Source organism: Artemia franciscana, chromosome 19 (genome assembly GCF_032884065.1).
Source record: "Artemia franciscana chromosome 19, ASM3288406v1, whole genome shotgun sequence".
NCBI classification, from domain to species: domain Eukaryota; kingdom Metazoa; phylum Arthropoda; class Branchiopoda; order Anostraca; family Artemiidae; genus Artemia; species Artemia franciscana.
In genome coordinates this window covers 22,167,242-22,194,584 of record NC_088881.1, presented here as the reverse complement: position 1 = coordinate 22,194,584, position 27,343 = coordinate 22,167,242, and the positions used below count along the sequence as shown (strand labels likewise).

The 27,343-nt window shown below is 34.7% G+C and overlaps 2 protein-coding genes across 11 annotated transcripts in view; one reads left to right on the top strand and one right to left on the bottom strand.

Moving 5' to 3' along the window:
* Nucleotides 1-10,916, top strand: part of LOC136039420 (BUB3-interacting and GLEBS motif-containing protein ZNF207-like) — a 92,721-nt gene extending 81,805 nt beyond the window's left edge. Inside the window, exons 7-9 of one of the 4 annotated variants that reach the window (XR_010620438.1) lie at nt 4,563-4,704; nt 7,495-7,577; nt 10,409-10,916. The gene's annotated coding sequence lies outside the window, so the exon portion shown is untranslated. Of the gene's footprint in view, nt 1-289; nt 614-4,562; nt 4,705-7,494; nt 7,578-10,408 lie in introns of all 4 variants that reach the window. The other 3 variants (XR_010620439.1, XR_010620437.1, XR_010620441.1) reach the window with 3 other exon arrangements.
* An 828-nt stretch (nt 10,917-11,744) lies between these two features.
* The window catches only part of LOC136039419 (protein CLEC16A-like), a 162,798-nt gene continuing 147,199 nt past the window's right edge, over nt 11,745-27,343 (bottom strand). For 3 of the 7 annotated variants that reach the window (XM_065723151.1, XM_065723149.1, XM_065723150.1), the window contains 2 exons: nt 25,106-25,296; nt 11,745-12,998 (listed from right to left, as the gene is read on the bottom strand). In XM_065723151.1, coding sequence (XP_065579223.1) covers nt 12,765-12,998; nt 25,106-25,296 — 425 coding nt within the window. In that variant the 3' untranslated portion in view covers nt 11,745-12,764. Of the gene's footprint in view, nt 12,999-15,536; nt 16,563-16,631; nt 16,902-21,199; nt 21,245-25,105; nt 25,297-27,343 lie in introns of those variants that run through there. The other 4 variants (XM_065723153.1, XM_065723154.1, XM_065723152.1 and 1 more) reach the window with 4 other exon arrangements.

Sequence of the window (27,343 nt, the reverse complement as noted above, 5' to 3'; positions counted from 1 at the left end):
ACTTCTTATGAGGAAGTATACTTCCGTTATTTTTGCTTGTTGGAATTCAGCATTTTAAGAGAACTCAAATAAATTGGCAAAAAAGTGTAGAAAAACAGAAGTGAGCAAAAAAGCAAAATTTGATAATTGCAAGCTAAAACCTAAGGCTTTATTCAGAAGCCAGAAAGTGAAGTCAAATTAAGATAAAAAACTTCATCAAATTAGTCACAACTTCATCAAATCTTCGGTAATCTGTCATCCTTCATCCATAGAACGTGCCCTAGTCATCTCAACCTTTCTTTCATTATAGCCCTGGAAAACGGGATTGAACCACACTTTTCGTACAGCTTATTGTTTTAAATACAGTCAGTCAGCCGGTATCCAAAACCATGCGGAGGCAATTTCTCTTGAAAATATCTGGCAAATCTTCATCTGTTATTAGGAGCGACCCTGCTTCAAAACCATACTCGACCATTGTCATCACTGTAGCTTCCATCATTCTATTTTTGGTTTGCAGACTTATCTTCCTGTTGTTCAAATTTTTTTTTAACCCGTGAAAAACACCCTGAGCCTTGGCTATTCTACTTTTAACATTTTCACTGCTGCCACCGTCTCTATTAATGATAATACGAAGGTAAGTGAAGCCATTCACTTTATCAGTCTTTCTGTTACCCACCTTTCACCTTTTTCTACCTATTCTAGTACCTTGAGCTCACAAAACAACTAGGAAGTAATTCATTTTGCTCACTCTTTCATCTAGGATGCTTAAATCATTAGCATAATCGAAGCCCAGGTTTATGTCGAATCCCAGAAAGGTGTGTCACCTTTCTTATACAGTGGTTTTATTATTGTTTCCATAACAATGCTAGGTACTTCCTTTTTTTCCAAAATCATATTCATAATCTTCAATAATTTATTGCTAACATCAAAGCCACCATATTTAAGAAACTCATTTACCACACTATCAGCACCAGAGGCCTTATTATTTTTTTTATCCTTTAAGTGCTGTCGCTAGTTCATCTTCACAAAACAAATCTTGCTTCACATCCAAGATATCATAAACTTTATCATTTTCCTCTGTATCTTTTCCTGCAACTCTTTCCCGGTTTAGCACATTCTCAAAATGTTTCGCCCATCTCTCTTTAACTCTTGTCTTATTACTAATTGTGGCCCCGTTCCTATCTTTAACTGGGCCATGTTCGGATTGAATACTGCCTCTCAATTTATTAACATGCCAGTACAACATTTTATTATTGTGCCGTCTAGCTGTGTTCCAGATCCTCTGCAATTTTATCCATGGTCTCTTCTTCACACCTCCTTAGCTCATGTTTTTATGCTTTCTCCTCTTTTTTTACATTCTTCTTATTTTCATGTGATCTATCACTCAGATAATTCTTGTAGAAGTCCCTTCTCCTCTCTATTAAACATAAAACTTTTACACTAATATTCCTACTATCGCTCCCAACTTTCTTCCATACACCATCAGCAATTTCACAAATTTTTTTGGTTATTAAAACGGCTTAGACGGGTCGCATTAAAAAGGAGATATTGTAAAGCTTCGGTTAATGGTTTTCGAACATGTAGGTTTAATATTGTACCTTTCTCATGCTTTCAGTATTTCTACTCCAGATATTTTGTTTGGTGCCTTGTCCTACTTTATTATCAGGTTTTTCAGATGAATTTACAAAGAGCATGTATGCATGATCAAGAGCATTAAGATACTGATTAATAATCTTATTAGTAAATTATCTATATATATATATATATATATATATATATATATATATATATATATATATATATATATATATATATATATATATATATATATATATATATATATATATATATATATATATATATATATATCTGATAATAGAATTAATAACATCTGATAGAGCTGATGATTTAATTAATAAAAACGTATTACATATTATAAAGTAAGAATTTATTGTTTTTCTATATTCTTTTAGTAATGTGTTGCTCTGGCATTAACTTACTTCATTGCTGTTATGGGTAAATTTTAGTAACAAATAAAGATAACCATCCTAATGGTAAAGAGGAGGGGAATGTCATACTCTTTTTTCGTTATATTCACTGTAGTGAACCACTACCTTTTTAAAAGTACGGGAAATACCAAATGTTTCTGGTGGATGAGAGAGAGCCAAGTTTTCATGGGCATTTTTAAAAACTTTCTTCCAAAAAAACTTTACAACGAATAAGATATGCATAAAAGACTTCAAGTCCGTGACACAATGATGTGTTTCTCCATTGCTTTCATCTCATGATGCTTTGTACTTCTTTGTCATTGGGTGGCTGTATTAACCTAGGCCTATCTGATTATAGAAGATTTGACCAGAGTTGAATAAATATAATTAACCAACTGAACATCTCTGCGATGTTGTTGTAGCCTGCTGCTTCTGCTAGTCAGCCCCGATTTATTAAGAAGATCCCCATCTAGGGGGATGGGAGGGAGAGTATACACGACGTTTAAAACTCAGGTTGAAGACTTTCGACCATGGAAATTATGAGGGTAGCCTTTTCATGCTCCCTAGCCTTTCAACTAAAGATAGGGCATGGATAGGTGTCATTTTTGGTGTCATACGGCACTTTGTGACGGGGTTGTCAAGACGAGTTTATCCAAAGCATTTAGATATACAAATTAGCTTTTAAATGAGACTTTAAACAGCTCTTTATGATGCTGCAGGAGCCTGCTATTTCTTTTAGTCAGTAGACGATTTATGAAAAATATTAAAGGGTCTGGAAGGGAGAAAACATAAGGCCGGAATTCTAAATCTTGGGTTTAGTGTTTTAAACCCTGGATATTATGATAATACCGTGTTGATTCTTCACAGCCTTTCCATCCTAGAATCGGCACATAGTGCATTTTTGGGTGTCTTATGGCACTCTATGATGGTATTATTAAGTCAAATTTATTGAAGTGACTAGATATAAAATTCAGCTTTCAGATCAACCATTAAGTCGCTCTTTATTGTTATAAAGTGCTCTACTAACGGCAAAAAAAACGAGTGCTACCCATGCAAAAAAGTAATTTTCCTTGTCGTTCAAGGGGGGGGGGGCTGTAATTTTCCCACAATTGGTATTTTGACAGTGGAGATTCCAGTAGTCTGCTTTTCATTTCGATCAGACGCCATTTTCGAGGGGTATTAGGCTCTTTCAAAATTCCTTTAAATTTGATTTCAAAATATAATTTTAGTGTCATTCGAAATAACAGTTCCCATTCCTGAATCAAAAAAGATGTTAATTCATCTCACAAAATATTTTTTTCAAAGAATTTTGAAACTTTTGGTTACCATGGACCGTTTCAATTCGTCAGAAAGTTTTATCACGGAGATGTTTGCAGGATTTACAATACTTTTTTTAAAATGTATCTTTATTTCGAAATTAATGAGCTTGAAATAGGCTACGCAAGGAGTTCCATAAAGGTTGAGCTTGGTAAGTAGTTAGTCTTGTTTCCCCGGTTAAAGAATTATACAGCGTATGGAAGTTAAGAAAATCAAATCAAAGAGAATATCCGTTATCTGCAATAAACAAAGGAAAAGAGCAGACAAGATACAAAAATCGAACGACTTTGATATTAGACGACAAGTTTACTAAGCCTAATGATTGCCTAGGAGGTCAAGAAAGAAAGTTAAAAAGGTTACCTAACCGACAGGTCACGAAAATCTAAAATTAGAAATTGAAGAATGATGATCAGTTTTTACTCAGAATTATGTCAAGGGCTTAACAGACTGAAAAACTGTTCCTTAGCATGGCTTATTACTTTTTGCGCCTAGCTCTGATATTCAGTCAGACGCATAAATAGCATAAATTTTACTTCTTGTGTAACTGTAACTTCTTTCCACTTGTCAGTTTTAGCTTCAAAATATGAGCGTATTTTGACACAGAAATTCGGTCCATATAGAAATGTTGAAGCACAAAGGGTAGTGAAAATTATGTCTGATTGTCTGAATTGGTTAAGTTGAAACTTATATAACCATATATATCTTTAAAAAAATAGGAAAAAATAATGAATTCGAGTTTTAATAAAAAAGACCTTCACATTTGCAGTTATGCAGTTTTTAGCTGTAGCAGGCAATAAATTAAAAAAAAAAGAATACATGAATACACCCAAGTTGGACACAGAAGTCGAAAAAGGTTTGTATTTTGACATCATTGGTACTTCAAGTATCAAAGTTGAAATGATAATTTTTATTAGGAAAAGGTAGAATCAGAACTGAAGTGATTTTCTCCTTAGTATGTTTTGTGTTTAGCTAAACGATTTTTTTTTGGTCTGCCCATTTGCTCTCTGATTTTTTAAACTGATGTATGGTAATAGTGGCATCCGATCGTGGACTGCAAAATTTAATTACGAATATTTTAAAAGCTGATTTTGACCATAAACGATTTGTAAAACTGCATTATTTACTAACATTTTTCATTCACTTTTCTTTATTTTTACCTAGTTCCTTTTTTTTTAAATTATGACCGCCTTACATTCTTGTTACATATCATCTTTGGCAATAAGCTGTTTTATTTTTCCGGCTATTTTCATTAGGAAAATTTCACATCCATCTTTACAGGAGTGCCAAACTGATAGAACTACATGTATGGAAAAATGAGATCTCCCGCTGTATTTCTGAGGACCCGGTTTACCTTCGAAGCATCTGACTAAGGAAATCCGGTTATTCTACCAAAGCCATCTATTAATTCCTTTAAAAGCAGGTTCGTTTGGTGTATGTTGAATAAAGTAAATACTAACAGCATATAAAGCCTTGTTGATGGGTGCGACAAAGGCATATACTAGAGGATGGGAAGGGGGTACTTTTCTTCACACTGATTATTTTCCGATCCCATCCCACTACGTTAGTGCCTCGAACTTAGAACTATGCCAAAAAGGACGGAACAGATTTATATTCGAAGATGATTATTGATAAAATACATCAAAGGTAATTTTCCTGACCCCAAGGTCCCTATCTTGAATTTATATGTCAAAAACAAAAAATTTAACGGCTAGGCATACGCACAATTCTTAGGAGCATTAGGAGAGCAAATATTTATGAACGAGAGGCTGACCTTTTTCAATAGTAGATCAGTGTTTTCTAGGTAATAGTTTTTAACTTTTAAGCCAAGAACCTTTAAAAGAAAACAGATTTTAATCTACCCTGGCAGTATGGCTTATATTTCCTTTGCAAGTTTTTGATATGCTGTTCTTCTTCTGCCCTACTGTTTTATGTTTGAATTGAATAGTACTTTATTATCAAGCAAACTCTCACAAAATAAACAAAACGTAAGTACATAAGTGCAATATTAAAACATAGCCTACAGCGATGAACCGAACTGGCCTGTCAAATAAAATGAGTACAACGAATAAAAATTAGAACTTAACATAAGTACATTCGTGAAATGTAGGTAAAATAAGTAAAAGTAAGTAATATAAGTAAAATGAATAAAAATGAGGGCATAAGTAAAAACATAGGTACATTATAAAAAGATACAGCGATAAATCCAACTGGGCTGTCAAATAAAAATGAAAGAAAAAAATTAACACATTAACAATAAACATGAGAAATTAACATGAAATTAATCCAACTGGGCTGTCAAATAAAAATGAAAGAAAAAAATTAACACATTAACAATAAACATGAGAAATTAACATGAATCATTGCAGTTTTCATTTATTTGATTTCAATGAACGCTGACACAAAGGTCTTTCTGTAACAATCAGTTCTTGCATTAATAGCATTTAAAACAGGGATTTTTTGTGCTTTTGACCGGGGTAAACGGGGCTTTGGAGGGCAATAAGGGGCTAGGAGTATACATTGAAAGCGTGGGTTGCGACGCAGAATATTGCTGAAATTGGTAAAAAAAAAAGTGACAAGTCGGGCTGCCAAGGTATGGAGGCGGAATCCCTTGAGGAGGAGAATGCAAGGCACTTCGCCCTGACCGAAAATAATTCTCAAGGCTATTCTGGGTAATTTCTAGCCTATCGGAAGGATCCACCGTGAGACCATAATGGCACACCGGGCAAGTATACTCAAGCTGTGGACGGATAAAAGATATATAAAGGCGGAATTTGGGCAAGAAAATTTAGCAAATAGCTTAAGGAGAGACAAAGATGTACTACCCTGTTTAATAATAGAGCAAATGTGGGCCTCCCACTTCAAATCACCAGTCAGTATGACCCTTAAAAATTTAGTTTTTGCTGCAATTATTTCATTAGGTATTAGGTTATAAATTATAGCTTTCATTTAAGAAAACTAAAGGTCATAATATGAGATTTATGGGAGTTCAATTTCATTTTTGACTGGGCTGCTTCACTTGCAACGTTTTCGAGAATTTCCATTGCACTGCTCTTAATATTTCTTCTGCACTTTTCGAGCAGTGATATGTCATCCAAAAACTTCAATTTATCGGCTGATTCATTAGCAAGATTAATCATTACCAAAAATAGTAAAGGACCTAAAAGCTTACCCTGCGAAATTCCGCCAGAAATAGGGAGTGAATCAGAATAAACATTTTTGTACTTTATATCGACATATCAACGTGATATGTTAAGTTTCCTATTATTAGATAACTGAGAATCACATTTATCCATCTAATGTATTAGATTTTTGACATATACTTCACATAAGTTGGGAAAATATGTGGAAAATTGGTTGATGAAAATTGCGGTAAAAGGGGATTTTTTGTTTTGTTTTTTAAGCAACTTTAGGGCATTCTGTAATAAAAGAACTAGTTTATATCATAATACTGACTTGGAAATAATTAGATTCGAAACTAATCAATTCAAGGAAATATTTTTCTGGTCCTTTTGGTACAAGTTACAACCGAGGGCTTTTCGAAAAATGAGGGGGGATTTGAAACTAATTAATTCAATCAAATATGTTCTGGTCCTTTTCTCACAAGTTACAGCCGAGGGCTTTTTGCAAAATGGGGGGGGGGGGGAATTTGTCTTTTTTACAGTTGTTTTAATGAGGATACCAATAAAAGCCATTTTTCAAAGAAAAACAAAACAAAAATTGTATTTTTCAAAATCTAAAGGGGATGAGGATCTAGGGGACACATGCCCTCCCTGCCAAACTTCCTCCATCCAATTGACACTACTGCTAATGATGCCTATTGTCTTTGCTATTTTACTGAATGCATACTTTAATCCTATTAAATAATCTTACCACCCTGTTAATGTTAATATAGTGGCCTGTTTTATTTATTATTTTTATTTACCTGTTCACTTTCCTCTTCCTATTAGGAATATATTATAAGTCACTATGGCAAAACTTCCAGTTTTCGCAAGTATAAAACTAACTCTAAGCCTCCTGAAACAATATTGGACGCTATTTCTCTTATGTTAGTTTTATTTTTGAATAAAACAGCGAAGACTGTTATCTCAACATTATATTTTGCCATATAAATTCTTCCATTATCAGCATATTCTATTCTTAAAAGAAAATATAGTTTTATTTGAGATAAACAGTTTTCTATAATGATTTTCTTCTTCTTTATTTTTTTCAGTGTCACTAGTAGCAGTTATACTTGTCTCATTCATCTGTGGTGACCAAATGTACATTTGACGGTAAAATGTAAGGTGGCTCTAGGTAATTCTCGCGAGTTCTAGAAAACCTATAATGCCCCACCCACAGTGAGATTTTATGAATACCGAATTTTAGCTAGCGCTAATTTAAGCCAATCATAATTGTTTAGCCGATCACAAACTTCTATTAAAAATCATCTGATTTGCTCAAACTAACACAAGTTAAATCTCGGTATAATTAAAGTCTCTTTGTGAATGGGTCTTAATCAACTCAAAATTAAGAGTTGAAAATCCTTGGAAGGATGAGCTTTACGCACCTGAGTGAACTGTAATCAATTCTTCTATTTTACAAAATCATTCAGAGTAAGTGGCGTATTGACACATAAGCAACCCTTATGTACTGAAGAGCGTCTCTAGTGATAGTGAAAAAGAAAGAAACTGGGAATACAACCCTGTTCGAACACAATGCTTGCGCATAAAATTACTGAATTTATTATATTAGTTTACTGACGTATAACTTATTTATATATTTGTGGTTTGCCATTGTATTTTTTTGTCTGTTATCGGCGCGGAAATTTTCTCTTCTCTAATCAACAATATAGATGTCCCAATATTGAATTAGCTTCTAAAGCTATCAAGTCAAAACGTAGTAGAGTAGGCGTTTGTTGATAGACTCATGAGAGATGAAAGTCGGGTGAAGTTATTTGAGATAGAATGAGAGATGTGTTGAACGCAGCCTAAAATAAATCTGTGCTGCGTTCAATTGTCAACTATTTTTGATCCTGTTAAGCATTCTATGTACTTCAAAGCCTTTCTTTTTCTAACTTTAAAACAAATTAATGTCTGCTCGTTGTCAACCCAATTGTTTAAGTTTTTTCTCCCTTTTCTGTTAAAAAAAAGAATAAGACTTTACAACAGATAAATGTAGTTTTATTTTGAATTGCAAAAATGTTCCAGTGTAGAAAAACAAAGAAAAAAAAAACACAAAATCACTGAGTTTAGGATGTTTTCCAGCATAGGTGTGTAGCTTGAAGTAATTCATAATTTTTTGCTACTATTGATTTTAAAAAATAAGCTTTTCCGATGAAAGTAAAGAGTGAAGATGTAAATTAAAAATAGCAAAAATTATTGCTTCGCAGTTTCTGCAACATGCATCTACGATATTGGTTCAAATAAACTGACTCGTAATATTTCCTTAAATTTATAAAATACTGAAAACACCAAATCGGAGATAAAAAACACGAATATAATCAGAAGAGTCCTTAAGTACCCTGCAGAAAATAAAAGCCTAATTTGTAAGGCTCTTAATAATCTGTCACCTGCCATAAAATCAGTAAATTTTAGCATATAATTTCAATTCTCAAGTAAGATCAGTTTTCAGTAAAGCGCTAGTTTTTTTCAAATCTAAAAATTTAGGGAAATGCTACGAGTCACTTTATTTGAACCAATATCACAAGCATATGTTGCATAAACTGCGAAGCACCGATTTTTGTTCGTTGTAAGTTCCATCTTGGCTTTCTACTTCTATCATGGCTTTCTACTTCTATCAGAAAAACTTTGTTTTTTTTAAAATCAATTTTAGAAATATAAACAATGAAATTACAAAACTATATTTTATTTCAAAGTGATGAGACTAAAGAAGTCACATGCGTTTTTATTAAAACATGTTTTTGGGTTTAAATCAACTTGCTGGAAGTGATGAAAGCCTTGGCCAATTGGAGTAAAGTCAAGACACATAGCCTCAATGAGATGCATACATATATAGGTTTTACTTCAAATTCCTCTGAAACTTTCCCTTTTTTTTGTAGGACTAGGAATCCTAAGTTAAAATATTGGCAAAAAAAGCTAAGCTAATTTAAGTATCCTTAATCAATAAAAAATAGTCGGTACTTGTTAAAAATTCAGAAAACACTCAAGAAGTATGATCGGTGTGATCTGATAAAAACCGTTTTGTTTTTCGCGTTCGGTTATAATTAGCGTATTCTCAGTGAGAAAAACTACGATGCAGGTATATTTAAATTAAATATTTAATATATAAAGGTGGTTACGTTATATATTTAACATAATGTGTTCTGGGCGCCCTGCGTTCCATAATTTTCTTCTGTAGTTTCCATAATTAAAAAAAAAGTATTATTTTTAAACAATAATAATAATTATTTTTAAAAAAAGTATTTTCATCATATTTTGGTATATTTCATTATGACTTATCTAACTAATCATTATGATTAGCCTAACTTCTCTTCTCGAGTATTTTTGGGATTTTCAACAAGAACCAAACAGTCTAATACCGATGTATAGGTAAGATTACTATAATTACTCTAATTCAACTTAACCCAATATGATTGATTTTTTACTATAGTACTAGTTACAGTCAGTGCAACTAACACTCGATTACCATTCGAGAGACCTAAAATTTACTCGATAGCCAAGATCTCTAAACTCTTGGAACGATGAAAGTTATCCGATCCAGTTAGCACTGGTTAAAACACAATTCTCCTGTCTTGAAGAAAACACCCTCTTAAACAAAATGCGCACAATCGAATGATTCAACCCGCTTCCCTAAGTCATATTTCATACTCAAAGAGATTGAAAGTTTATATTTTTTGAGAAACACTTTGAATTTGGGGCTTTTTATGTCCATTTTTTTTTCCATTAGCATGAAAGCTAGACAAGACATTCCTTGTATTGAAAACTCTTCAATACCAATGACAATCGAAAAACCCAGAATTTTTGTTTCTTATATATATATTTTTGAATCTCATTTATAGGTTATGCTGTGATAGACACAGCATTTTTTTTTTACCAAACAATGAATGTATTCTGTTAGTTCAAGTATAAATGATTTATGAATTCATTTTTAATCTGGCTCTTGTATTTCCTTTTCTCTATTTTCAGGACTCTGCTCATTCTTCGCTGCTGTCATGGTCGATAAATCGAAAATTAGCTCTAAAAACGTTGCATCCAACGTCCATAATTAAATGAAACGAAAATCCAACCAGAAGATAATATTCAAGCTTGCGGGCCCACTTGATATTATACAACAGTTTGTCCAGATTTGTGAAAGAAAGGTTGAGATGGCTAGGGCACCTTTACCAATGAAGTATGACAGATTGCGGGAGATTGTGCTTTTTACCCACCCATGTTGGGCCAAATGAAAAGCAGGTTGTCCCCGAGTGGGGTGGAAAGAGGATATAATTAAGGATTTAAAAGAAAATTAGGACTTCATAGGAGGGGGTAAATAGTGAAGCTTTCAATAGAACTGGGATGGTAAAGGAGCGTGTACAGCTGTACCGGCCTCAGGCGGCTTGGTGCTGCAGTGACTGTAAGTAGCGGCAGTAATTAGAGATTTTTACTTACATGTTACATATTTACTTCATTGTGATTATAACGGAAAGACAGTGTAGTCTGAGAATTTATTTGGCCAACATCTGGAAGAGTAGGTATTTTTTTTAATATTACCATTAGATATGTCCAGTTACTGAGGGCCCAGGGCCGTTCTTAGGGTTTGTGGTTCTAAGTGCAAAGTTAATTCAGCCCTCACTTCGCCGAAAACAGACTATGTGAACAGCAAGCGACCAGAAAAAATATCAGTTGTGGCACCCCTAGCAATCGTGCCCGGGGTGGGTTGCGCTAATCACCCCGCCACCCTTTGAACAAGCCTATCGGAAGCAGAAGAGAGATTAACCCGGAACGCAGCAGTCTATAATAATGAGCTGCAATCTTAGTTAAAAAAAAAAACAAAAACAAGAGTAGCAACTATTATATTTGGAAACAGTGTTGAATGGAGAATTCCTAAAAAAAATATTTAATGGCAAAAAGTTTTGTTGCTTTTGACTATATCCTTTATCACAGGGAATATCCTTGTGACTATAAAAAGCTAAAAGTTAATCCAGTACTTTCATTGTAAACCACCAAAAAATAATAAATGAATAAAGAGTTTATTAGTTTATTTAAATATTATAAACTCGCTTGTAAAGGGTTAAGCAGTATGGTTACCAATCTTAGCAGGGCGTTGACGCCTTGACTTCCAACTGATTTCCACACTCAAGTTCACCTGGACTTTCACTTCAACTTTTTCACCTCAACTTTCTATTTAGGAAAACTCTCTATTTATACGGAAAAATAGGTTCTAAACAGATTATCCTTGATTTTGCAAGACAGCGAACGAAACTTCTTCATTAGTTAATGTCTACTTTTTTTGACGCGTCCATTAGCTAAATATACTCCATAATAACAAAATACACCGTTTATTTCAAGAAATAAAACTAAACAATAAAAATCCATATAATTCTAATCTAAGCTTAAGCGAGATTTATACCTAAAAATTTGAAGATTGAGGGGACTAAGGATGCTCTTTTCGATAATGTATACGGGTTCAGTCTCTATTGATCAATTTGGAAAAAATTGCACTTTTAAATTCTTTTCCCCTTTTATATGAAAAAGTGTAGAAAAGAGATTTTTTACTCCGAACGGTTGAAAATTCAGTTTGCCTTGTCATGCAGATTCATTCCAATTAGCGTGTTGTCTGTGGAAGATGTTTGATTTATGCCGTTGTGACCGTGTATTAAGCAATGAGATATGTCGAAGATATGGCGTCAAGAAGGACACCGAGCAGAGTGACGTTTGAAATAGTTGGGCCATGTCCACGTCCTCCGGAAACTAACAGACTAGATTCCTCGAATCATTGTCCAGATTGGGCTAATTGGCTTCTTGAAGTAACGAAAAGGAGGGGAGAAAAAAAATTTAAATAATGACCAAACTAGTGTTAAATCTACTAGAAGCTTGGATGGCCGGCTCATTGCCCATCTTTTGCAGAGCAGCTGGCCACAGACCACTTAGAATAATATGTAACTATTTTCAAAGGTGAAGGATACCGACCGAGGTGAAAATATCTAATCCGCGCTATAAACACAAATTACGAGTAAAACTACCAATCATCGAAGTAAATTTTGAAAGAGAAAAAAAAAAATCTACTTTCTCGAACGAAAAATTGCCCCATCATCTGCTCTTAAGGCAGATAAGAGTTAATGCATATGATAGCCCTGTATTGGCATATAGATAATTCTATTTTCGAGCCTCCTAGCTTTTAAAAGCTCTCCCCTCCCGCCTAAAATTATCAGGATAAGACCTAGAGAATAGTTATTTTAAAATACTTGCACATTTCAAAACAACGTTAAAACCGATTTGAAAACCTTTCTTTGTGGAATAGAGATGGATAATGACCGAAAATTCCCTGAAGAATCCAGCTTATTTAAACTGTTTCAATTTTCCCAAACTTTTTCTTCCCTTTCACATTCGCTTCTTGACTGGAATCTAAATTTTCAGCGCTCGAATCTTTGTTCATTTCTCTCCTCACATTTGTCTCAGCCTGTGAGTCATTAATTGGATTGCAAGTAAATCTTGTTTCAAAGTTTCTTCTTAGGTCACCTTCCCGTGGAAATATCAAATTTGGGTAAAAGATATCACTACTATTAACAGCAACTCCCTGAAATATAATGTTAAATTATTATATCAGCTGGTATAACTGTTCAGTTACCTGGAGCATATATATATATATATATATATATATATATATATATATATATATATATATATATATATATATATATATATATATATATATATATATATATATATATATATATATATATATATATATATATATATGTATATAACGAAAAGAGGTTTGTTGGAGCTCTAAGTTGGCAATATAGAACCAGTGGCGTCAATAGAGGGGGGAGGGGCACGGGGCCTGTGCACCATAGATTTTTTACTTCCATGTAGATTTTGAAAAAAACTTTTTGGGGTATTCTCATCGAAAAATGCTGTTTTTTTTTGTATTTTCCTTAAACAAGAGCTAATAGCTCATATGGCACTTGTGACGAGGCAAGAAGAGCTAAGAGCCAAGAGATCATATGGCATGAGCTCTAACAAAATTCTATGAATCAATAGATTGATTTAAAAAGGAAAATAAGAGGCTTAATGCCGGTCAGGATTTAAAATGAGAGCTCTGAGTCACGATGTCCTTCTAAACATCAAAATTCATTGAGATCCGATCACCCGTTCGTAAGTTAAAAATACATCATTTTTTCTAATTTTTCAGAAATAACCCCCCCCCCCCAACTACCCCAAAGAGAGCAGATCTGTTCCGTTTATGTCAATCATGTATCTAGGACTTGTGTTTATTTTTCCCACTAAGTTTCATCCCGGTCCTTCCACTCTAAGTGTTTTCCAAGTTTTAGGTTTCCCCTCCCAAATCCCCCCCAATGTCATCAGATCCGGTCGGGATTTAAAATAAGAGCTCTAAGACACGATATCCTTCTAAACATCAAATTTCATTGAGGTCCGATCAACCGTTCGTAAGTTAAAAATACCTCATTTTTTCTAATTTTTCAGAATTACCCCCCCCCCCCCAACTACCCCAAAGAGAGCGGATCCGTTCCGATTATGTCAATCATGTATCTGGGACTTCTGCTTATTTTTCACATCAAGTATCATCCCGATCCCTCCACTCTGAGTGTTTTCCAAGATTTTAGGTTTCCCCCCTCCAACTCCCCCAATGTCATCAGATCCGGTTGGGATTTAAAATAAGAGCTCTGAGACACAATATCATTCCAAACATCAAATTTCATTAAGATCCCATCTATTCTATTTTTCCGAATTAACCGGCCCCCCACTCCCCCCCCCCCCCAGATAGTCAAACCGGGAAAACGACTATTTCTAATTTAATCTGGTCCGGTCCCTGATACGCTTGCCAAATTTCATCGTCCTAGCTTACCTGGAAGTGCCTAAAGTAGCAAAACCGGGACCGACAGACAGACCGACAGACCGACAGAATTTGCGATTGCTATATGTCACTTGGTTAATACCAAGTGCCATAAAAACGGAAGAAAGACAATCCCCCCCATCATAAATTTTCGAGAACTGATGCCCCTGTGTAAGACGCACTAGCCCAGAACCCCAGGCACAAAAAATAAAATGCATAGCATTGGCTGTATGAAATTTCTATAACAAGGTGTGCTCAGGTTGAAACCGACTAGTTCGCATAGGTTCGTTCAGTCAGTGTAGAGTATCTCTATCCTACCGATCTCTGAAATTTAAATCATTATATCGTCGACTTTACCAAGCCTTAATAACAGGGGCACCAACAAATGGGAGATGGTTATTTGTTATCCTAGATTTTCTTTTCCCCACCCCCTACATTTAAAAGAAATGTTTTTGGGTATTTACAGTGAAAACATACCTTTTTCGGTTATTTTCATTAAAAAAAACGAAAAGCACCAAATATCCCTCCTTAGATATTGAAATACATTTTGCCTTCCCCCGACTTCTTCAAAAATTAGCGCCTCAGCTTTCTAAAAATATCAAAGAGAATAAAAAAGAAAAGTTCCTTGTACTCTGATGGATCACTAATGCTACCCAAATGCTACAAACTCCCTCGGGCACTGTTACAAAATAAATTTTTTAAACTTCAAGCACTTCTCTTTTCCGTTTTCCCAAAAGCCACTTAGATCGACCATGATATTTAAATCAAGAGTTTTAAACAGGATATACCGAAAATTCTCAAAAGAAAATCGGGTTCTCCAAAATCTCTTTCTAAAAATTTACGGAAACAAAAATAAACGGTTTGTACTTGATAACCGAGCTTTACTTGTAATACAGCTTAAAATGGTAGCTTTTCCTGTAAATAACTATTTGAACATTAGGTTGAATCTGTTGAGTGACATTGAAACCCAAAAAAGGAAAACTCTATGCCTTCCGATATGCCATTGAGATCTCGACAAGGTTCATAAAACTTGCCAGAAAAACTAGCTGAAGCGTTTGTAAGGCACTTGTACGAATATTAAGACAAGGTAGCTGTAGTAATTCAAAAGGAGCAGTTGAACAATTTTTATGGAACCTTTTAACCCATTACAGCAGAAGAATTTTTTTCTCGTTAGGAGGGGATTTCACGCTGCCCTCTGGACAATCTTTTCCTTTAACCACCGGAAAACTGGAAACAATTTTCAAAATTTTTTACACAGTTTCTGAGACATGGGCTGTCCTATTTATAGGAAAGTGGGCAAATACAACATCCAAAAACGAATGATTCTGAAAACAGATTTAACGTTTGAAAAACAACAGAGAAAATGGGAGTGCATCTTCTAATTCAGTTAAATAAGATGGTCTACGACCTCAAATAAGCAGTTTAGATCCTTTATTCATGGTTAGATTAGAATAGAATATATTTTATTCACTACAATAGCTGGAGCTAACATGAGCATGTCATGACACAAAAAAGACCCAAAACAAGGATCAAAAATAAAACAAATAAATAGCAACACAAAAATTATGGCAACAAGTTCTAATTCAACGTCAATAAATTAAAATGAGTCAATAATAAAAATTAATATAAAATTAACATAAGTCAAGAATCAATTTTCACAGTTCAAACAGTGAATTTTTTTAAAGAATATATCAGAATATTGAATATATAAATGGTTGGTACATTCAAAAACATCCAGGCAAATACTTGACATAAACTGCATCAGACATTAAATATTTGTTAAGGTAATATTATTAAAATACTGAGTAAGATAAGGGACAAAGGATTTGTAATATCTCTCGATACTAGAGGCTGGGTAAGTCATTAACTGTGGACAATTATTTTCTACTTGTAGGAGTCTAGTGATTTTTCCCTCAGTAGATGGGCTCACAAGGTCGGGGAGTAGACCACGATGAGCTGGGGAATTCAAACAATTTCGTCCAAATCGATATGTCAACTCATGTCAACGACTATCAAGGGAATTCAAGTTCAGCTATTTTAGTGCATCATCAAATGTTGAGTATTTATGTCCAAGTAAAATTTTTACAGCTCCTCAGTACCACCTCAATTCTATTTGATTGATATTTCGTCAAATCCGGATGCCGAATTGGACATGAATCCAGCAAGAGAAGGTCTAACGTAGCTGCAAATGGTTCGTCTGGCAATACTCCGTACTCGTTATTTTTTTAGTATTTAAACGAAAATATCGTTCTGTGATGAGAAATCCACATCAAAATGTAATGACTGAAAAACCATGAAAATCATCAACAAAAATTGTATTGTCTATCAATATCACTCGCTTTTACTGATAATGCTTAAGGTGATGTGTACAAATAACATATTCTTGAACATCCTCCTTATCCCACGTACAATAACTTTTGCACCGCTTATTGTCACAATAAATGAAAAGGATAAATTCGGGAAATTGGTTTATTTCACTTACGTGTTTGGTTCTAATTAAAAAGATAAGGACAGAAATCCATGCATTAACAATTGAACAACCATTACGGTCGGCCCGGCGAAGGACCACTAGTAGGTGAGCCACACACCCGATTAAGCTAGTATAGAATTGTACATTCAATGCTGAAATAGAAGGGAGATTAAAACAAAAAATCTGAAGCCCATTGATGATGCTTGGCAAAATCAGCTAAGCTTTAGCAAGTAAGTAGAATTTGACAAAGCACTAAACCAAAGTGTAGAGCCAAAATAGATAAACGTCCGTGATTAAAAGTAAAAAGATTGAATTACAACAAGACTCTTAAGCTCTAAGAAACTCTTAAAACTCTAAGCTCATTGAAGGAGTAAAACTTATGACTCGGTTAGAATTTGGATAACTGAATATAACATTTCACTTTTTTTCAATTGTACTTTCTGTCCACCCTTGTTGTTACGAACACTGACCAATGGAGGGGGAAGTTATCGGCACAGAAAAAAAGAGCCAAGAGCTCATATGGCACTTGTGACGAGACCAGAACCTAAAATTAGACACGGTACTCCGGTTTCCAAGATTTCCTTTTCCCCCCTCCACCCCACAATGTCCCCAGATCCAATGTAGCAGATCCAGAAAATGTAGCATCGGAGACATGAGATCTTTCAATATGTCAAGTTTCATTAAGATCCGATCACGATTCGTAAGATAAACATACCTTCATTTTCACGATTTCCCCTCTCTCCAGTCCTCCTCCCCACGGATGGTCGAATCGAGGAAATGAATTCTGTGCAGGTTCCTGACACGCCTACCAATTTTCATCGTCCTAGCACGTCCAGAAGCTCCTAACTCGCCAAAGCACTGGAAATCTCCTCCCCCCCGCTCATCCAAAGAGGGAGGATTCGATCCGATTATGTCAATCCCGTACCTAAGGCTTGTGCTTATTCTTTCCACAAAGTTTCATCCTGATTTCTCCACTCAAAGCGTTTTCCAAGATTTCAGGTTTTCCCTTCCAACTCCCCCCGATGTAACAGTATCCGGTCAGGATTTGAAATAAGAGCTCTGAGACACGATGTCCTTCTAAATACTAAATTTCATTAAGATCCAATGACCTGTTCGTAAGTTAAAAATATCTCATTTTTTCTAATTTTTCCGAGTTAACCAAATTATCCCCCACCCCAACCCCCCGAAGAGAGCGGATCCGGCCTGGTTATGTCAATCAAGTATCTAGGACTTGTTATTAATCTTTCCACTAAGTTTCATCCCGATCTCTCCACTTTAAGCGTTTTCCAAGATATGCGGTTTCCCCTCCAACTTCCCCAATGTCACCGTATACGGTGGGGATTTAAAATAAGAGCTCTGACACACGAGGTCCTTCAAAATATCAAATTTAATTAAGATCCGATCACCCGTTCGTAAGTTAAAAATACCTCACTTTTTTCTACATTTTTCGAATTACCCCCCTCCCCCTTCCAACTCGTCCCAAAGAGAGCCGATCCGGTCATGTCAATCACGTATCTAGAACTTTGTACTTCCACTAAGTTTCATCCCGATCTCTCTAATCTAAGCAATTTCCAAAATATACGATTTCCTCCTCCGACCTCTCCCTCCCAATCTAACCAGATCCGGCTGGGTTTCACAATAAGAGCTCTGAGACATGAGGGCCTTCTAAATATCAAATTTTATTAAGATCCGATCACCTGCTCTTAAGTTAAAAATACCTCATTTTTTCTAATTTTTCCGTATTACTGAATTATACTTCCCCCCCCCCCAAAGAGAGCAGATCCGGTCCGGTTGTGTCAATCACGTATCTAGGACTTGTGCTTATTCTTCTTCCCAAGTTTCACCCCGATTTCTCCACTCTAAGCATTTTCCAGGATTTCTGGTTTTCCCAAGCAACTCCCCCCCAATGTCACCGGATCCGGTCGGGATTCAAAATAACAGCTATGAGGTACAAGATCCTTCTAAATATCAAATTTCATTAAGATCCGATCACCCGTTCGTAAGTTAAAAATACCACATTTTTTCCAATTTTTCCGAATTAACTGAATTAATCAGTAAAGCCCTACTTATCCTTGAGAAGTGTGGTGATGACCCCAAAAAGATTTGGAGCCATTGTCTTGCCTCAACTACTACGCTACCGCTCTGCAAATAGGACCACCAAGCATGTGTAGCCCACCTGGGCAATTGCAGAAGTATCCAATACATAGAAGATTACAGAAAATAAGAAGAATATAACTAAAAACTAGGGCCCTCCACCCCTTCTAAAGAAGAACAGTTTATAGCTCCGTGGTATAACGTGACTAAAATTATATTCGCATATGACTGTTTTCATTCAACTTTGCAACCATAGGCGTAGACACAAAAATATTAGGTTGGCTTAGAGAAATTTTTAATGTGAAAGGGGAGGGGTATTGATGGAAAAGGCCAATAGCAGATGTTCCCTATGCTATGTTCATTAAAAAAAGTTAAGCGCATAATAGGATTTTTTTTAATGAATGCCAAGTATAAACAAATTAAAGATTGTGCTCGTCTTCTGAAGACATATTTTGTATGTCTGACGACATTAGTGATAATTTTATTCATTTTTACTACAGAAGGACTCATGGTCTTATCAATTACTTAACGGGTAACGAATCCAGACAACGTTTCTCCATAAAACCCCATCCTTTCATAAACAAGGAATGGCTAAAGACCTATTTAACGCCGGGAAGCGCGATGATAACCCCAGGAGATTTGAAGCAGAAGTCTTGCCACACCTATTGCACTCAAGCTCTGCAAATAGGAACACCAAGCCCGGGTATCTGACTAAAAAAAAACGGAGAAGCACCCTATTACGCCAAAAAATACAGGAAATGAGATAAATATAATTAAAATGAAGGACCATCCGCCATTTTCAAAAGCAAGAAAAACTTATAGCTCTGTGATCCAACGCAACTGAAATTATATTCGAACCTGATTATTTTTTATTCTAATTATACGACCTAAAAGTATTTTATTCTAATTAAACGACTCTTATGTTTCTGGAGTCGTTCTTATAAAATTGGGACAAAAGGTCGAACTTTAGCATAAAGAGCGAGGCGTTGAGGTGGGGGCAACCCTCCGTAAAATACAGAGTAATTTCTGTTTGTTTACAGTTAATATGTTATTCCTTAATTTCAGTTAGAAAACTTGTTTTTAGCTAGTTTCTTATTGTTTTTTTTAAACATATTTTCAATCATGAAGAGTTTCATCCCCCACAGAAAATACCTCAAAGTAAAGTTCCTTACGCGAAGAATTCCATCCTCACTGAAAATCCCACAGGAAAATTTCTTGAGGACAATTCCGCATGAAAAATTGTCCTTAGCCTAACCTAATTTGAAAAAGACTTAATTTTTAATTGTTTTTCAAATTATGTTTGAAATCCCCCTTCCCGTCGGAAATTTTTCACAGAAATCCCGCTACTCCCAATGGTTAGTTGCTCCCAAGGAAAATCCCCCCACGGAGAATTTTTCCTGCGGAAAATTTCCCCATTACGAATTTCTTTCACGGGAAAGCCCTCCAGACAATTCTAACCCCACTGAAAAATTTCCCCAAGAACATCTTTAAACACAACATTTAGTTGGCAAAAACAAAGTGACAAATAAAAAAATCGTAAAGGAATTCCAGCCAATTCCCTCACAGTGAAATTTTTCCTGGAAAGCTCACCCCCCCCCCCCAAAAAAAAACTTCCCTCCCCAGGGACAGTTCTCAACGTAGAACCCTCTCCCCCAAACAAAGAAAAACATCTGTATACTATTCAATAACAGATACTATGCGTAAATAATGGGTGAATTTCGCAATTTCCAGCCCTTTTCCTAAGGGCTATGGGGGATAGTGTTACCGCCAAAGGTAACACGTTATTGGAGTTATTGGATAAGTTATTAGACCTTTCTACTATGCTGAACAAAATGACTGAAAATTTTGATCAGACGACTCTGAGGAAAAAAGGGGCCTGCTAGTGTATGACTTTGTATGATAGATTCTATGAAGCATTTTTTGTTAAACTAAACTTATCAGCAATGTCGTTAAAAATGGAACAAATATAATAATTTGCAATTCTTTTAAATCAAATTATAGGACAAATAATCGCTTTTTGGGCGCCTTTAGTGCGTGACGAAGCTCCTTTCCTTACATTTCAGGATCAGGCCCGTAAATTTGGTTACGGTCCAGAAGGAGGTGCCGCGGTCCGTATCCCGCAAAAATGCATTTTCTCTAAATTTGACTTCATTCCATTAAAAGCTCCTTTGAAAGATTTGTGACTTTATTAGATATTGGGTGAAACCAGGACCTATTTTCTTAAAAAATAATAATAAAAAAACGAGAAAAAACTCGTGCGTAAAAATGTCAAAAGAAAAAGAAAGATAAAAATTAAAAAGCAAATTGCAAACTTAAGAGTGCAGTTAAGCCAGGAATATGTGTGATAAGTTCTTACTTATTAAATTCAAATATCGAAGACTTGACCAGACCTTCCAGGCTGCTAAAAAGAAAATGGGCAGTTTTAATAGCAACACAATAAAATGTTAAATCGATTTCTTCAAGGATAAAACTATCGATCACGCCCCATTTTTCGTTACTATAAATTTGTTTAACAAATAAGTAAGGAGTATTGTTATATACCTTGCTTTAGCCCAATGTGTGGAGATGCAGAAGATGGTTTAATTCGTGTTTTGGATTTTTGTAAGGAATTAAATAGCCCGAATGGGGAAATATTTTTCGAGGTAATATACAAGGGAGGAATGGTTGGATATTATACTAAACGACACAAGTTTTATTGGGATGAAGAAGTTGGGAAAATTTGGTGTACAGGCATGATACATAGGGACCATTTCTCAATTTTTTTTTCTTGTTTAATTTGATTTAAGGCTGTGTATTTGTTTACAATATTCATATTGTTGTATTTTTGTATTAATCATGGCCCATAAAGGTTTTTAGTTGTGATAAATATCATATCATGTAGTTGAAATTACATTTCTACCATACGGCGACTTTGTTTTATTCTTAATTATCTATGGAACCTTAATTATGTAATTATCTTAATTCAATTTGTTCTAAATGTAACTGGGTTATGCTTTATTTTCACAATAAAAAATTGCAGGTGATGCTTTTTTCAATGGTAAAAAAACTAAAAGAAGCAGAAACAACGAAACAAGACACATCACTGCACCATATATATGGTGCACCATGCACCATGTATGCACCATTCATATGCACCCATATGAAAAAGTAATTTCCCTTGTTGCTCAAGACGGGGGACTGTAAATCCCCTAAATGCAGTTTCCGGCTATGATGATTCCAGTAGTGGAGTTTTAATTTCGATCCAACACCCTTTTGTGGGGTTTCAGACTATTCATCAAAATTCCCACAAATTTGCTTTAGCGACGAGCTTCTATTATAAAGATAATAGTTATTATTTCTGAATCAGATTCAAATAGCGGTTCTCCTCGCTTAACAGTTTTTTTTTCAAAACATATCTTTGAATTTTCGGTTACTATTGGCTAGAGTTCATTCTTAACTACGTTGCCCCTAAGCGGACAACCATAGTAAATTGTTTTTTATTCCAAACTTTTTGGAAAAACCTTAAATGTAACAATTTAAATATACTTTAGCTAGTTTCAAAAAATTCACTTCTAACATGTTATTTTCGAACTTTTTTTTTCTGGGACAGGAGAAAATGACTAATTTATTAATTTTCCAAATTTAGGTGGGCTCGTACAAACATGCACAATGACACACTTTCAAAAATGTCGGCTTCTGCTCTTTCCTACAAAGTCGACGTTTATTTACCATTCAACATTTATACAAACGAAAAGATAATGACTACATATTTAAAGAAAACGCTTGGCCGGCTGTGTAACTCGTTTTCTACACCACAAGTTTTGTTTTTGACGCCTTTTTGGAAATTTTTCCTCGACTCTGATAAAAAGCAAATCCAATCGTTGTTCTTTAGGTTCTGCAAGTATTTTCTCAGTATTCCCATTTGGATTCGTAATAGTTACATTTTCCGACAGTACGGTGTTTTGAGATCTGTTAAGAAATGGATGAACTGTCTCGTGGATTTGCTGACCGCTGCAATAGAATTGTTAATTTTCCACTGATTTGTCTTCTATCAAGTGCCTAGTGTCGTATCGGGCTTCTCGCCAGAGCTACGGGCCAATTTAATAAGAGAACTGTTGATCGGCAATATAACACGTTTTCCGCACCATATGTGATCTCTGCCTCTGACGAAAAGCAAATCCGATCGTAGTTCTTAAGGTTCTGCAGGTATTTTCTCAGTATCCCCATTTGTTCCCGACGAAACGTTTTTTTTAGATCTGTGAAATTTTGTATGAAGTTATGTAGTTATAGTTATGTGGATTTGTTGATCGTTGAAATAGAATTGTCGGTTTTCCACTGATGTGTTTTTATCAAATGCCTAGTGTCATAATATTTGGCCCTTGTTTATTGAAGGTTCAAAAATTTAAGTCGAAAATAATTGTGCGTAATTTTTGCTTTGTCTTTTTCCTTTCTTTCTTAATCCCCTTAGTGCGTCTTCGTTATGTATAGACAATAACAATAAATTATTATTAATACTATTATATGAGGACAGAAACTCAGGAAGCTAATTATTAATTAATTAACTAATGTATCTAAACAAACAATTAACTGTAATCTATTGTATAACTAATCAAAGAGCCTGTCGGACAATGGGCATATAAAACCGTAGAGTAGACGTTTTTGCAAGGATCAGAGAATTTTGTTTGCCCTCTTTCCTCAAACACAAAATTACAAGTATCCTACCCCCCCCCCCCTAGAAAAACTTAAAATTTTAACTTCAAACCCCCGCCGTTAAATAAAACAGAGTAAGCTCCCTGTGATGATCAAAACCAGTCCGACTCATATTGAACAGTAATACGGAGAAATATTGGCTTCAGCTACCTGTTGTATAGCTTTACAAAACAACTGATCGACTACTAAGAGTCGTGAAGATCTGAACAATCGCAAATTCATATAGAATAAGATATAAATATATTATTCAAAACTTTTTTTTACAACCTAAAACTCTGATTATATTTCTTTCACTTCTTGGAAAAGTTTATCCATGATTGTTGTCTAAGGAGAAACTAAAATATTGTCACTTATGCAATGAATACTGTTTATTAGTATAAAGCTATTTAAGTTGCTAAATTTATTTAACACGATTTGTTAATATTTATTTAGATTATGACTGTGAATTTAAAGTTTAATTTAAAGTATTTTTCTTATGGTGTTTGTTACTCTTTGAGGAGATTCTCTTTGATGCCCCTCCTCTATGCTAAAAATGATGACTGTCATCCCAAAGAAACTCGGAATTGTATCAAGTTGAAACTTCCAAAGCTTGATGAGGGGAGTGATCAACTGACCAAAACAAGGTTGTTCAACTGAAAGCAAGGAGCAATATTCAAACTTAAACGAGCAGAAACTATTCCGTATATGAGGGGGACTACCCTCATACGGAGAAAGAAAGGGGGTAGGCCCTCCCCTGCCTAAAGGGCAAGGCAAGGAGACTGTCTTGCTCTTTACGCTCAAGTATTAAATTTCTTTGAACATACTTGTAATTCATAGTCAATAGCCCCTTTGTTTAAGCAGTCTTTCTGAAAGAACAGTGACAAAATTCGAACTTTAACATAAGTAAAGTAAAATAAAACAATAATAAAGGGGAACAATGATGTGTTCTTAGCCGATATTTTTATTCAATAAAAAATTATTCCTTTGCCCAGATTAAAAATTTTATGGCATTCCTCTTACATATCTGATGTCACTGTTGTCGATATAAACATGAATTGGAAAACGTTTTAAGAGAATAAATTCAGCTATTAGATTCACAGTTATCTTAATCAGATTTATTGTGTAAAATATTAAACTTAACATTTTACAATTATCATAGTAAAGTAGTTATAGTCAGCTAGATAGTTTTATATGATGACATCAGCAAAATAATTTTGAAAACTGCCAATGGAACATTAGAAGTTTTGTTATTGTTGAATATTGAGAAGTAGACATTTTTCGCATATTATTATTTCACAGCCTTTGAATCTCTGAAGCGGATCTTTATGTAGTTATCAGTCAAATTAGAGTGGATCTTGTAATAGCTGCATTTGAAAAATATCTAATTCATAGGAGAAACGGGAAATCAGATATGGTTTCGTCTCAGTTTCTCTTATTCTAAGACGGTCAAGGATAATTCCATAGACTGTTTACCAAACAGTCAAATATGTGAAGCATATTAATGTACTCACTTTTAGCTCGTTTTAGTCAATCAGAATTTAAAGAATATAATTTTGCTTTAAAAGAGCTGTTGCAAGAAAAAAAAAACACGAACCTGATCTAAGTTTTCGTCACTTTGGTAGGAGGTTCCACTTAAATCCGCTAGGGGGATATCTTCCCCCATTGAGCTGCCAGGCCGAGAAAGGCTACTTCGTGGTAGGAAGGATGGCCCAGCCACAGCTCGAAGTAATGGCGGATGAGCAGAGTGAGATCTGGATCCTGATCTAGTACTAGATGAACGACGCTCTAAAAAAAAAATAATAATTGATTTGAGTTTCATCAACTACAAACTGCCAAGAATAGTAGAATATCAGATAATTTCCGGGGCAGAGAGTTCTCTGTGTTTGACGTTGTTCCAAGTAATTATTTGTCTAGCTATGAAACAGATCAATTCCTACAAGTTATCTTGCTTCAATCCCAAATATTGAAGGTTTTTTTTTAAGACTAAAACTCTCAAGCGAAAGTACAGACTCATTTTCAACATGAATCGTCTTCCAATACTTTTCTTTCACAGTAGAACAGTATAGAAGGAAGAAAGAAGTATCTTCTTCATCAAAAAAACACAATTTCGTTCCTCAGAAGTAATTACCGACATCTATTTCGAATACGTCCCATTGCTATCCCTACAGAGTTTTACATATTGTGTTTTTGTATGAAATTAAATACAAAAAAAATAAAAAATCGACTTAAAGTATGGAGCAACATTAAAACTTAAAACGAACAGAAATTATAATACATATGAGAAAGTTCGCCCTCTTGTCAATACCTCGCTCTATACACTAAGGTTCGAATTCTGTTCTAATTCTTCAAGAATGACCTTCAATCACATAGGCCATTTAATTAGGATAAGAACTAAAAAATTTCAGCGTCAAGAGCAAGGTATTGACAAGGGAGCGAACCCCCTCATGTACGTAATATATTCTGTTCGTTTTAAGTTTTAATGTTGCTCCTTACTTTCAGTTGAACAAAAAAAATTATATAATTTCTGATCGTTTTTTTATTAAATAATGCTGGGAAATCCGGTGCCCACTTCATGGAAAATTCCTTTCTACCGTGCCTTATTCCATACGGTATCAATAAAAAAGAACAAGTAGTTGAAACCTTGAAATGGGTTGAAGAAATAAAAACTACAGAAGTCACGAATGTTTGTAATTTTGATCAGGGCATTTCCCAAACAAGCTTATTAGATTAGATGTTCTGCCCTTCCTTTGTGGAATCATATACCAAAAAATATCTATATACCAAAAAATATCTAGAGGTTGCAAATGAAAATTTAAAATCTGCCCAATCTCATAATCTTAACCTCAAGGTCAATTCATATTTCTTAAAAGAATTTCGCTCCTGAGGCTAAGTACCTTTAGATATTGACAACTATCAAAACAAATCATGCTTGGATGCTGTTTTACAAGCTAATACTTCAAGTTTTGAACAGACTTCAATTGGTCTACAGGTATATGGATTTATCTTACAAAAGTTGACTTATGAGACATTTGTTCATGCAGGCTGCCAATGTCTAGAGTAGAACTCTTTTTTCTATGAGTTGGAAATGAGAAACAAGACAGATTTTGATTAAAAGCATAGAACAGAACCAAAACAACTGGATTTGTAGAGCAGCAGTCAAATCCATTAAGAATATCACAACATCTCTTGAAAGCCTATAAATAACATGTGCCAACTGAGAGCCTATTCAAAATACATTAAAATACAAATAAAATTCTTCACAGCGAAATTTTCCTTATGCGATAAAAAAAACAGCAGAAAAAACACAAAAAGAAGATTTTTTTGCTGGTTTGGACTTTGATGCACCGGCAATCTGATGGAATAAAATATTCACGGGTTTTAGGTTCTCATTGATGAATCTAATTATGTAGAATTTATGGGCTTACTGTTAGTATTATATGCATTAAAAAATAATAATTTAATTGACTGAAGTGTGAAAAACCTCAGGAAGTCTGGTATGACATACAACGTCTGTAGAAAAAAAAAACTCTTAAAAACAATTTTTAGCATCAACAGATAGCCAAATTTAAATACAATTATTATGACCCTAGGGTTCATATTGTATAGTCTCAAATGCTTTCATATCAGCCAATGCGCGACTTACAAAATAGAAAAAAAAAGAATTAATCCACTCCATTAGCAAAAAACAATGTTAATTTCTTTTTATAAAGGGGCTGGAGAATAAGCACGACTCTCCATCAACTCAAGGAAGCATATATGTCAGATCACGACACTAGCTCTATTGGGAGCAGCCTAACCTCCAAAGATTCCTCTCAAGGGCCAGCTTTGGTCA